The following is a 12,875-nucleotide window of genomic DNA, read 5'->3' as shown; positions in this document are numbered from 1 at the left end:
CACACAATCAACGCGATGGACCCGATTTTGTGTCAATCACCAGCTAATTTGCCGGTGAAAGACAAAAATCGGGTTGATCGCGTCCATCCTAATAAGGGGCCGCGATGCGACAGACGCGATCAACCCGATTTTCCCATAGGGAACAATGTTGATTTTTTTTTAAGGTGAAAATTGGGTTGATCGCGGCCCATTATAATGGGCCGCGATGCGATCAACCCGATTTCACATAGGTGACAATGTGAAATGGGCCAATATGGCCCATTTCACATTGAATATGGTTCAAAATGATGTTTAATGCCCCCCCCATTGTTAACGCCACCCCACTATTGACGCCAACCCGAAGCGTGGCGAGCGCAGCGAGCCCGCGAGGGGTGGCGGTACGCGTCCTCCGACCTTTTCATACCCCTACTATCCACGTCAGCGTGGAGTTGATTTTATATAGTGTGGCGAGCGCAGCGAGCCCGAAGTGTGGCGAGCGCCGCGAGGGGACGCGGATACCTGTCAAGCCCGTGAGGGGACGCGGATACCTGTGAAGGTATCTGCGTCCGCTCGCCACGCTTCGGGCTCGGTGGCTCGCCACACTATATAAAATCAACTCCACGCCGACGTGGATAGTCAGGGTTCTGAAAAGGTCGGAAGACGCATACCACCGCCCATCAGGTCTCACCGACCATTTTACTTTGATTCCAATGTAAAAATCGGGTTGATCGTGTCAATCGCATCGCATTCGATTTGGTTGGCATGCGATGGGATCGACCCGATTTTTCCGACCCGATGGATACAATCAAAATCGGTGGCGCCGTGCTAGGAAACAAGTACCTTTTAATTTTATGATTAAGTTTCCTTGGCCGACCAATGCATCTATAGTCCTCAACGTTGCCCGTTTCATTGTGCTTGAGAGCTTGAACAGAACATGGCGAAACCCCAGTCTGCTGTGAAATCTTTACCTGGGAGAGACCTCTTGCTGATGTAGTGTAACTACCTTGTGTCGTGTTGCTGTGCTCAGTCTTACCATGGTGTATGACCTGTGACATGAAATGGTCGTCAACAAACTCAAATTTGAAATGGCTGTTTGGCGGCCTGGCGATGACCGGATCAGCTGGAACGGCCTGGCGAGGCCCGGATCAGCTGGAACGGCCTGGCGAGGCCCGGATCAGCTGGAACGGCCTGGCGAGGCCCGGATCAGCTGGAACGGCCTGGCGAGGCCCGGATCAGCTGGAACGGCCTGGCGAGGACCGGATCAGCTGGAACGGCCTGGCGAGGACCGGATCAGCTGGAGTGGCTGCAAGCCATCCTGTGCGATACTCACAGAAATCACTGTGCCTCCGTTGCCTCTGATAACCTCGCTGATTTTTGTTGTGCGTTGATGAGGACTTGGTGGCACCGTTGGTGACATCTGAGGTGACTCGAGACCGGGAAAGTGAGAGGGTGCTGTCGGAACGAGACTCCCCACCTTCATTCTATAAGAGACGGGGTAATGAGATGCCTCTCACAGTGATACCACAGCCAGAAAAGGGGAGTACAGAAATACAATGGTGTCTGACCTCAGCTTTCCGTCCAAGCAGCAGGTAAGTGGCCATGACTTCGTTATACTTATTGGAGCTGAGAGCATCTTTGATCTCCTCACGTGAATATCCCATGTCCAACATGACTTCTAGATGAGAGAGGATAAAGAAGATGAATAAGCTTCCAATATATAGCGCATGTATCCGGGCGTATGGCCATAACAACATGGAGTCAGCGGAAAAGACAGACAATGATGCTGAATGGCTTACATCTGGTGAGACCGTGATTATACTGACCCCAAACTAACTCCATTTATTATACCTCCCAACTTCCCGGTTTCTGGGGACGTTCCCGGTTCCCGCCTGGGGTCGGCAGTGTGTCCCATGGGGGGGGGGGGGGGGGGGGAAGGGCAGTTGGGAGTCCCCTCTGTCATCCGGTTGAATAGACGCTGTGCGCGGCGTCTATTCCTGCAGCAGAGAGGCTAGGGGCTGGCCAGCAGCTTACAGAGTCGCTGGTCAGGCCCCCACAGCACCAAAAGGCCTCACGGGAATGAAGAGATTTGTAGGCCATGACCCTTGTCGCTAAGCCACACCCCCTAATTTCAGGCACGCACTTCGCCGCGCATGGCTGTCCCTGTTTGGGTGTCTGAAAAGTTGGGAGGTATGCAATTATCAATGACGGCACGTTTAATGCGATCTGGGAGCGATATCAGTGATTGCAATATGCGCTGTAGTACAGTACTGGGCCACTTATGGGATGCACTGTGTAGCTACCGCCATTTTCAGATGCTTCACATTCTGGATATTGGTACATTTACAAGCACCTAAGGGATATGCGGCTGCGGGTGGTAATGGAGGGGCGGCAGCACCGCATGTACACCGTTCCTCCTACATACATTCAGGGGATACTTAATAACTAACTCACACAGGACATATGTCACCAACGAGCCAAATACCACGAGGGCAGTAAATCACTCAGGGGTGAGGAGATTATAATGTGTGAACGTTTCAATTGTTAGAGTCTGCATGGAAATATGCAAGAGGTGCGATATGCTGCGTGGCCCAGTGTAATATATGCAATATGCTCTGCAGCCACTGTACGTACAGGACAGAGATGCGATATGCTCTGCAGCCCACTGTACGTACAGGACAGAGATGCGATATGCTCTGCAGCCCACTGTACGTACAGGACAGAGATGCGATATGCTCTGCAGCCCACTGTACGTACAGGACAGAGATGCGATATGCTCTGCAGCCCACTGTACGTACAGGACAGAGATGCGATATGCTCTGCAGCCCACTGTACGTACAGGACAGAGATGCGATATGCTGCGTGGCCCAGTGTAATATATGCAATATGCTCTGCAGCCACTGTAAGTACAGGACAAAGATGCGATATGCTCTGCACCCAGTGTAAGTATAGGACAGAGATGCGATATGCTCTGCAGCCCACTGTACGTACAGGACAGAGATGCGATATGCTCTGCAGCCACTGTAAGTACAGGACAGAGTTGCAATATGCTCTGCAGCCCACTGTACGTACAGGACAGAGATGCGATATGCTCTGCAGCCCACTGTACGTACAGGACAGAGATGCGATATGCTCTGCAGCCCACTGTACGTACAGGACAGAGATGCGATATGCTCTGCAGCCACTGTAAGTACAGGACAGAGTTGCAATATGCTCTGCAGCCCACTGTACGTACAGGACAGAGATGCGATATGCTCTGCAGCCCACTGTACGTACAGGACAGAGATGCGATATGCTGCGTGGCCCAGTGTAATATATGCAATATGCTCTGCAGCCACTGTAAGTACAGGACAAAGATGCGATATGCTCTGCACCCAGTGTAAGTATAGGACAGAGATGCGATATGCTCTGCAGCCCACTGTACGTACAGGACAGAGATGCGATATGCTCTGCAGCCACTGTAAGTACAGGACAGAGTTGCAATATGCTCTGCAGCCCACTGTACGTACAGGACAGAGATGCGATATGCTCTGCAGCCCACTGTACGTACCGGACAGAGATGCGATATGCTCTGCAGCCCACTGTACGTACAGGACAGAGATGCGATATGCTCTGCAGCCCACTGTACGTACAGGACAGAGATGCGATATGCTGCGTGGCCCAGTGTAATATATGCAATATGCTCTGCACCCACTGTACTTACAGGACAGAGTTGTAATATGCTCTGCAGCCACTGTACGTACAGGACAGAGATGCGATATGCTCTGCAGCCACTGTAAGTACAGGACAGAGTTGTAATATGCTCTGCACCCACTGTAAGTACAGGACAGAGTTGCAATATGCTCTGCAGCCACTGTAAGTACAGGACAGAGTTGCAATATGCTCTGCAGCCCACTGTACGTACAGGACAGAGATGCGATATGCTCTGCAGCCCACTGTACGTAGACAGAGATGCGATATGCTCTGCAGCCCACTGTACGTACAGGACAGAGATGCAATATGCTCTGCAGCCCACTGTACGTACAGGACAGAGATGCGATATGCTCTGCAGCCCACTGTACGTACAGGACAGAGATGCGATATGCTCTGCAGCCCACTGTACGTACAGGACAGAGATGCGATGTGCTCTGCACCCCACTGTACGTACAGGACAGAGATGCGATGTGCTCTGCACCCCACTGTACGTATAGGACAGAGATGCGATATGCTCTGCAGCCCACTGTACGTACAGGACAGAGATGCGATATGCTCTGCAGCCCACTGTACGTACAGGACAGAGATGCGATATGCTCTGCAGCCCACTGTACGTACAGGACAGAGATGCGATGTGCTCTGCACCCCACTGTACGTACAGGACAGAGATGCGATATGCTCTGCAGCCCACTGTACGTGCAGGACAGAGATGCGATATGCTCTGCAGCCCACTGTACGTACAGGACAGAGATGCGATATGCTCTGCAGCCCACTGTACGTACAGGACAGAGATGCGATATGCTCTGCACCCAGTGTAAGTATAGGACAGAGATGCGATATGCTCTGCACCCAGTGTAAGTATAGGACAGAGATGCAATATGCTCTGCAGCCCACTGTACGTACAGGACAGAGATGCGATATGCTCTGCAGCCCACTGTAAGTATAGGACAGAGATGCGATATGCCCTGCAACCCACTGTACGTATAGGACAGAGATGCAATATGTTCTGCACCCAGTGTAAGTATAGGATAGAGATGCAATATGCTCTGCAGTCACTAAGTATAGGACAGAGATGCGATATGCTCTGCAGCCCACTGTACGCATAGGACAGAGATGCAATATGCTCTGGAGCCACTGTAAGTATAGGACAGATATGCCATATGCTCTGCAGCCCACTGTACGCATAGGACAGAGATGTCATATGCTCTGCAGCCCACTGTACGTATAGGACAGAAAGCAAGAGGAGAAATGGGCACACCTGCGCAAACCTACACCATGAATAGTAAATAAGCAGAGATGGTATCTGTGTACAGATGTTAATTTATTAAAAATAAATTCATGAAAAACAAAGAAATGTGCACATTAGCACGCGCATAAAAGTGCTATTATAAAAAGGAAAGGTAAAAAAGGGGGTGTGGCCTAATACCGGTATACACTTCAGACAAACGGGTACATACTCACATATAACATATAAAAAACCCTGAATGGGGTATAATTTTTAGTATAAAGTCTCGTCCCAATGCTGTATACTGACAAGAACCAGAGTGCAATGCTCCTGACTCCTAAACGGAGTTTGATGTAATGAAGTACAATGCAGGTATAGGCAAAGATGCTGTGTAAGGTAAAATACAGGGGGAGAGCTCTGCTCCTAACTCCTAAACGGAGTGCAGCATAATAAAATAAGAAAATGCAGAGATCTTAACTCCTAACCGGAGTGTGGTACTGGTGAGGAAAAAGTCAGAAAGAGATGTCCTCAGGGGACAGAGGGTGTCTGCCGGCAGACTTTGTTACCTCCACGTGGTTACGGCTGGGTGATGCGGCGTACCTGGAGGTCCTCTCTGTCTATCTACGCGTTTCACCCGCAGCGTGGGCTTCGTCAGGATATGCAGAGTAGATGTGTCCGTCCCGTCTTCTCTTTTATGCCAGTGCGGCGGTACGTCATATCCGCCCGTGTCACTTCTGCCCAGCGTGTTCAGCGCTGTTTCCTTGCTGATGCGCCCTCACTTCAGTAGTATGTTAATTCCGCCCTGAGTCATTCGGCGTGGATTTGCTATGCTCTCTTGGTAGCGGTATTGAACTTCCGCCCAGACTCTATTCGGCATCATTGTAGCATATTTGCCCTTTCTTCCTGTTTTTTTCACAGCTTATTAGGTTTCCATAAAAAATGCGTTGTAGAATAAAAACATCATAATAGGGTGCATGCATATAGGGAATTAGTAACGTTTTATGAATTGGGTAGATATTCTATACAAATAAATCCTGTATGGCTTCTATATAAATGAATCCTATAACAAACGACATAGAGACATGTGCCTATAAAAGAGATAGAGCAAAGAGGTATCGGGTTAAGAAATGATAGGAAAAAAAAAAATAATTTATATATATTTATATATTTAATGGAAAAACACATACAGGAAGTATGAGAAAAAAAGAAGAAAAGCGAAAAAAAGAAGGAAAGAAAAGGTAGTAGAGGATAATAATGAATAATAATCGGTGGGAGGACCAAAATTTTGATGTAGGAGATGAGATCAAATGTGTATTGGCAGGCTGATAGGGAACAAGGTGTCTACTCATGTAGAAACGGGGCAATCTCAAAGTCAATATTGAGACCTTTGGGGGAAAGGGTACCCATCTTGTATATCATCCTTGTTTCTTCTTTGGTCAACAGTGTGTCGAAATCTCCTCCTCTCCAGGAGGTCTGGACTTTCTTTAGGCCTATAAACGTTAAATCTTTTGGGTTGCTGGCATGTTTTTCTGTAAAGTGTATAGGCACACTGTGGTTTTCTTTGTTGTTGCTGATATTGCACAAGTGTTCTTGCACCCTAATGTGCAGTTTCCTCTTCATCTTGCCAATATATTGGAGTCCGCATGGGCATTGCAGTAGGTACACTACCCCACACGTGTTGCAACTGATCCTTTCTTTGATGGTATGTGTGGTTGTATTTGTAGTTGATGTTACTTTTTTCATTATCTTGGTATTACCGTAGATTGTTTTCCTGCAAGCCATGCACATACCACACCTTGAAAAGCCTATTGTTCGGTTGGTATCCGTCTCTTGTTTTCAGGAAGCTTTTTACTAATGTAGTTTTTAGTGTTGCTGCTCTCCTGTAGACTATGCAAGGTTTGATGGGTAAGATGCATTTTAATCCATCATCTGTGTGTAGTATATGCCAATGTTGGCGTAAGCTTTTCTCCAATTGTCGGCTTTAAATGGAGAAATCTGTTAAGAATATCACTTCTTTCCCGATGTTCTCTTCTTTCTTGTGGATATAATAGAGTCTGCCTATCCAGTTCTTCTACATTCTCCCTTTCTTCTTCCAAGAATGCGCTATTGTAGTTCTTTTCGACAAAGTTTTTCCATCATCCCTCTTGATTGGTTTTGGTAATCAGACAGTTTTGAGCAATTTTGTCGTACTCTCCTGAATTGTCCACCTGGTATATTCTTTACCCATGTTCTGTGGTGGTTGCTCTTGGAGTCCAGATGGCTGTTGCAATCTGTGGGTTTCGAGAATGTCCGCGTTTCGATTCCCTCTCCTTCAGTGAAGACGTTCAGGTCTAGGAAATTGATGGTGTCTTTGATGATATCGCTGGTAAATTCTAAGTTCAGATCATTGTCATTGATGTATTCAATAAATTTAAGAAGGTCTTCCTGTGTGCCCTTCCACACAATTATCACATCATCTATATACCGAGCCCATAACTTCAAGTTGTCCAAAAATTCTGTACCGGTCCATATGCGTTCCTGTTCCCACTGAGACAGGAACAGGTTCGCACAGGATGGGGCGAAGTTCGTCCCCATTGCTGTCCCCCGCCGTTGGAGATAAAACTTGTTTCCGAACCAAAAATAATTATGCGTCAGGATAAACGACATAGCTTCTATAATAAACGTGATCTGTCTATTATCCAGTCCCGAGTCTTCTTCCAATCTTTTTTTGACATTGTTGCACCCTTGTTGGTGATTTATACAGGTATAAAGGGATTTTATGTCGCATGTTGCGAGTATATAATCTTGTTCCCATGTCATTTCTTTCAGAGTCCGAAGATGTGGGTGGTGTCTTTGATGTAACTTCTCTGTTTGATTACTGTGGGTTGAAGGAGTTCGTCTACATATTTTGATAGTTTTGATGTCAGTGATTGGATGCCCGCCACTATAGGTTTTCCTGGCGGGTTCTTGTGGATACTTATGTAATTTTTGGGAGATGGTAAAAAAACGGAGTAATGGGATTATTCTGTTGTAGGAAGGTATACTCTCCTTTGTTCAGAATACCCTCTTCTTTTCCCTTTAAAAGGAGGGCGTTCAGCTCTTTTTTATACTTTGTGGTTGGGTCCGTTTTCAGTTGCTCATACATATTTTCGTCCTGTAGCTGTGACAATGCTTCATTCTCGTATTTGGCGCGGTCCATTACCACAATTGCTCCACCTTTATCGGCTGGTTTTATAGTCAACCCTTTGTTGTTCTTTAGGGATTCTAAGGCCTCTTTTTCTTCTTTAGTGATGCTCCATGATCTTTTATCAATCTTATCCGAAATTCTTTCAATGTCGTTCTCCATTAATTTCTGGAATGTTTTGATCATGTGTCTCTTCAACTATTGTGGGTAGAAGGAGAATTTTTCTTTTAATTGTGTGTGTTAAAATCTGTTAATATCTCCCTGTTGCTGGTCCTCACATTTTTTCTCTCCTTTCTTCTCCATGAAAAATTTATTGAGGGTTAGTTTTCTTATGAACCTGTGAAGGTCTATAAAAGTCTTGAATTTGTCCAGTTTACATATCGGGGCAAATTTCAAAATCTTTTTGCAGAACTGAAATCTCTGTTTCTGTGAGTTCATACTGACTTAGTTTGAATATCCCCTCTGATGTTTTCTCCTTCCCTCTTTTCATTTGATGTTTTTTTGTTTTGTTACCTCCACGCTTTCCTCTCTTGTAACGGAACTTCTTGTTCTTTTGTTTTTCTTGCCCTTCTTTTGATCTTGTTGTTATGTACTCTTTGGGATCGCCCCCTGGCTTGCGGCATTGTAGACCAATTCTAAAAAATTATCCATGTTCTGTTTGGACAGATCAATCCCTTCTTCCTCATCATAGGTCTTCTTCCCTTCTTCCATCTCTTTCATTAATTCTTTGCATGGGTGTTCTGGCTGAAGTATTGTTCTCTTCTTCTTGTCTTTCTTGCCCTGATTGAAGCTGTTAATGAGAGTTCTATTGTATAGGTATCTATTGTATCTCTCCCGAATCTTGGTATCTCCATTTGTTGGTCTTTGGTGTCGGTCATGTTCTCTATTGTTGGAGTACTGATTTCTCCTCTGTGGTATATGTTCCTCTCTAGTTCTGTTCTGCATCTCTGTGTCTTCTGTCAATCCCTATGTAGTTGGGATTGTCTGAGTGTCCATTTCTTCTATTCGGTATATACTGGTTGTTCATGGATCGATCTCTATTCTATAGTCTTCAATGTCTCGGTGGAACTTTCTCCTTTTTTGTTCTATGGTTTCTTCTTCAATCCTCCTTGTTTTGTTCTTTATTAGTAAATCTAATCTTCTAAAATCTTCATGTTGCTTTAGGGGTTCGATTTTTTTTATTGATATCCTCTATTTCTTTTGTGATTTTCTTCATTGAGTCCGGTCCTCAATAATAAGTTTCATGAGGTTGTTGGAGCATTCATCCAGGAGTTTGTTCCATCGTGACGGGAAGCTGTCATTAGTTGAGAGGAACATCGGTTTTCTTTATTATACTTAGTCCCCTGGGGATCATCCCCTGATCCAGGTATCTACTCATAGTGGTGCTTTTCCACCATTGTTTAATTTCTAATATTTCTAGTTTCTCCAATTGTAGGTAAGGGGTACAGAAATGTTCTTCTGTTACTCTGGTATCTACGGGTTTTGTTGATCTGCCCGGATTAATGAATGATTCCAGGTATCTGTACCGTTCTTGCCTGTTGAATGCCATGTTCAATATATATATATATATATATATATATATATATATATATACACATATACACATATATATATATATATATATATATATATATATATATATATATATATATATATATATATATATATATATATATATATATATATATATATATATATATATATATATATATATATATATACACATATACATACATACATACATACACACACACACACACACACACACAGTGGAATATGGCCCGGCACTTGCAACCGTCCAATCAGCGGCTGGGTGCCCTCCACAATATTAGATAGAGGCGAGTTACCCAAATAAATGAGTCACAGGAGGCGGCATTTTTACTGAGAGTGCCGCCTCCTGTGACTCATTTATTTGGGTAACTCGCTATATCTATCTATATATATGCGATGGATTGGTCCTTTATGTGTGCTATTCATAACTCAGATGCTGTAGTCGATGTAGTAAGTGGTACTGGAGAGAATGGGTGGTGACTGACAGCGCTCGAGTAGAGGTAAAGTAGGGTGCTGCTGGGTGTCCGGGGTAAAACTACAAAAATTTACCCTGCAGTGTACAGAAAGCAAGAGGAAAAATGGGCACATCTGCGCAAACCTACACCATGAATAGTAAATAAGCAGAGATGGTATCTGTGTACAAATATTAAATTTATTAAAAATAAATTCATGAAAAACAAAGAAATGTGCACATTAGCACGCTCATAAAAGTGCTATTATAAAAAAGAAAGGTTACCTTTCCTTTTTATAATAGCACTTTTATGAGTGTGCTTACCCCGGACACCCAGCAGCACCCTACTTTACCTCTACTCGAGCGCTGTCAGTCACCACCCATTCTCTTAAGTATAGGACAGAGATGCGATATGCTCTGCAGCCACTGTAAGTATAGGACAGAAATGCGATATGCTCTGCAGCCACTGTAAGTATAGGACAGAGATGCGATATGCTCTGCACCCACTGTAAGTATAGGACAGAGATGCGATATGCTCTGCACCCAGTATAAGTATAGGACAGATGCAATATGCTCTGCACCCAGTGTAAGTATAGGACAGAGATGCGATATGCTCTGCACCCAGTATAAGTATAGGACAGAGATGCAATATGCTCTGCACCCAGTGTAAGTATAGGACAGAGATGCGATATGCTCTGCACCCAGTGTAAGTATAGGACAGAGATGCGATATGCTCTGCACCCAGTATAAGTATAGGACAGAGATGCGATATGCTCTGCACCCAGTATAAGTATAGGACAGAGATGCGATATGCTCTGCACCCAGTGTAAGTATAGGACAGAGATGCGATATGCTCTGCACCCAGTGTAAGTATAGGACAGAGATGCGATATGCTCTGCAGCCCACTGTACGTATAGGACAGAGATGCGATATGCTCTGCACCCAGTATAAGTATAGGACAGAGATGCGATATGCTCTGCACCCACTGTAAGTATAGGACAGAGATGCGATATGCTCTGCACCCAGTGTAAGTATAGGACAGAGATGCGATGTGCTCTGCACCCAGTGTAAGTATAGGACAGAGATGCGATATGCTCTGCACCCACTGTAAGTATAGGACAGAGATGCAATATGCTCTGCACCGAATGTAAGTATAGGACAGAGATGCAATATGCTCTGCACCCACTGTAAGTATAGGACAGAGATGCGATATGCTCTGCAGCCCACTGTAAGTATAGGACAGAGATGCGATATGCTCTGCAGCCAGTATAAGTATAGGACAGAGATGCGATATGCTCTGCACCCAGTGTAAGTATAGGACAGAGATGCGATATGCTCTGCACCCAGTATAAGTATAGGACAGAGATGCGATATGCTCTGCACCCAGTGTAAGTATAGGACAGAGATGCGATATGCTCTGCACCCCATGTATCACATTTACACCCTCTATTATAGATGAGATAATTACTGCCCCACCATCCTCACCTATACGTTTGGGGTCAGCGTGGTCTTCTTCTGGCTCTTTGTATGGTTTCAGATCATCACTGTCAAACCCTATGTTCATCCACTTGTCATTCATTATTTGCTGAGGATGGTCAGAAGAAAGAGTCAGAAGGGGCAAGAAGAGAAAGTCTGAGCGCAGCATTAGAGAGACAGAAAAGAGAGCGGTAACTTCACCTCCAGAGTGCAGCGCTTGGTGGGATTGAGGACCAAGAATCGCCGCAGGACACTTTCACAGTCCGTGCTCATATAGAAAGGTACTCTGTACTTGCCACGCAGGACACGCTCCCTCAGCTCCTGTGAAACGTGGACAGGTCACAAATTAATGTTCCTACCGCCCCATCCTCACACCTCTGTCCATAGCCAATGAACAGGGTAAGAGCAGCGCACAGCAGCACTGGATAATATCCTGTCCTTACAGAGGGCCCTCATTCTACAACCTTGTCTTGTGACATACCTGTCAGCTGTCCTGCAGGCCAGGATATCCTGCCAAGTTCCCTGCCTGATTTGCTCAGCGTATAAGCCACCATTCTTGATCCCTGTCAGCTGAATGCAGATCTGGGAGCCAGCCTGAGTATCTGGCTGTTAGCAACCAATCCCAGGACACCCAGAGGTATAATGCTATTTACCAATCACTAGTACAATGTTGTGTTTAGCCTGCTAGGACTTGTGAGCTCCTACTAATATCTTGCTCAGAGACTCTCAGTTTAGGCAACTACCTTGGTGTGCTACTCGCTCCAATAATCTGGTTCCATTCCGGTGTTCTAAGTTACCAGCTGCCCAGTCCCAGTCATTCTGTTCAGTCCCAGGGTCTAAGCTACCAGCTGCCCAGTCCCAGTCATTCTGGTTCAGTCCCAGGGTCTAAGTTACCAGCTGCCCAGTCCCAGTCATTCTGGTTCAGCCCCAGGGTCTAAGCTCTCAGCTGCCCAGTCCCAGTCATTCTGGTTCAGTCCCAGGGTCTAAGTTACCAGCTGCCCAGTCCCAGTCATTCTGGTTCAGTCCCAGGGTCTAAGCTACCAGCTGCCCAGTCCAAGTCATTCTGGTTCAGTCTCAGGGTGTAAGCTACCAGCTACCCAGTCATTCTGGTTCAGTCCCAGGGTCTAAGCTCTCAGCTGTCCAGTCCCAGTCATTCTGGTTCAGTCCCAGGGTCTAAGCTACCAGCTACCCAGTCTCAGTCATTCTGGTTCAGTCCCAGGGTCTAAGCTACCAGCTGCCCAGTTACATTCATTCTGGTTCAGTCCCAGGGTCTAAGCTACCAGCTGCCCAGTCCAAGTCATTCTGGTTCAGTCCCAGGGTCTAAGCTACCAGCTGCCCAG

General features: G+C 45.7%; 1 protein-coding gene across 2 annotated transcripts in view; it reads right to left on the bottom strand.

The window, feature by feature from the left end:
• Window positions 1-12,875, bottom strand: part of MARK4 (microtubule affinity regulating kinase 4) — a 141,796-nt gene that overhangs the window by 58,953 nt on the left and 69,968 nt on the right. For both annotated transcript variants that reach the window (XM_083160428.1, XM_083160429.1), the window contains exons 9-12: window positions 11,737-11,856; window positions 11,545-11,644; window positions 1,545-1,654; window positions 1,310-1,460 (exon numbers count right to left, since the gene is read on the bottom strand). In XM_083160428.1, coding sequence (XP_083016554.1) covers window positions 1,310-1,460; window positions 1,545-1,654; window positions 11,545-11,644; window positions 11,737-11,856 — 481 coding nt within the window. The remainder of the gene's footprint in view (window positions 1-1,309; window positions 1,461-1,544; window positions 1,655-11,544; window positions 11,645-11,736; window positions 11,857-12,875) is intronic.

The sequence above is a fragment of the Crinia signifera genome, chromosome 9 (genome assembly GCF_055691185.1).
Source record: "Crinia signifera chromosome 9, ASM5569118v1, whole genome shotgun sequence".
Lineage (NCBI taxonomy): Eukaryota > Metazoa > Chordata > Amphibia > Anura > Myobatrachidae > Crinia > Crinia signifera.
This window is presented reverse-complemented; position numbering and strand designations above follow the sequence as displayed.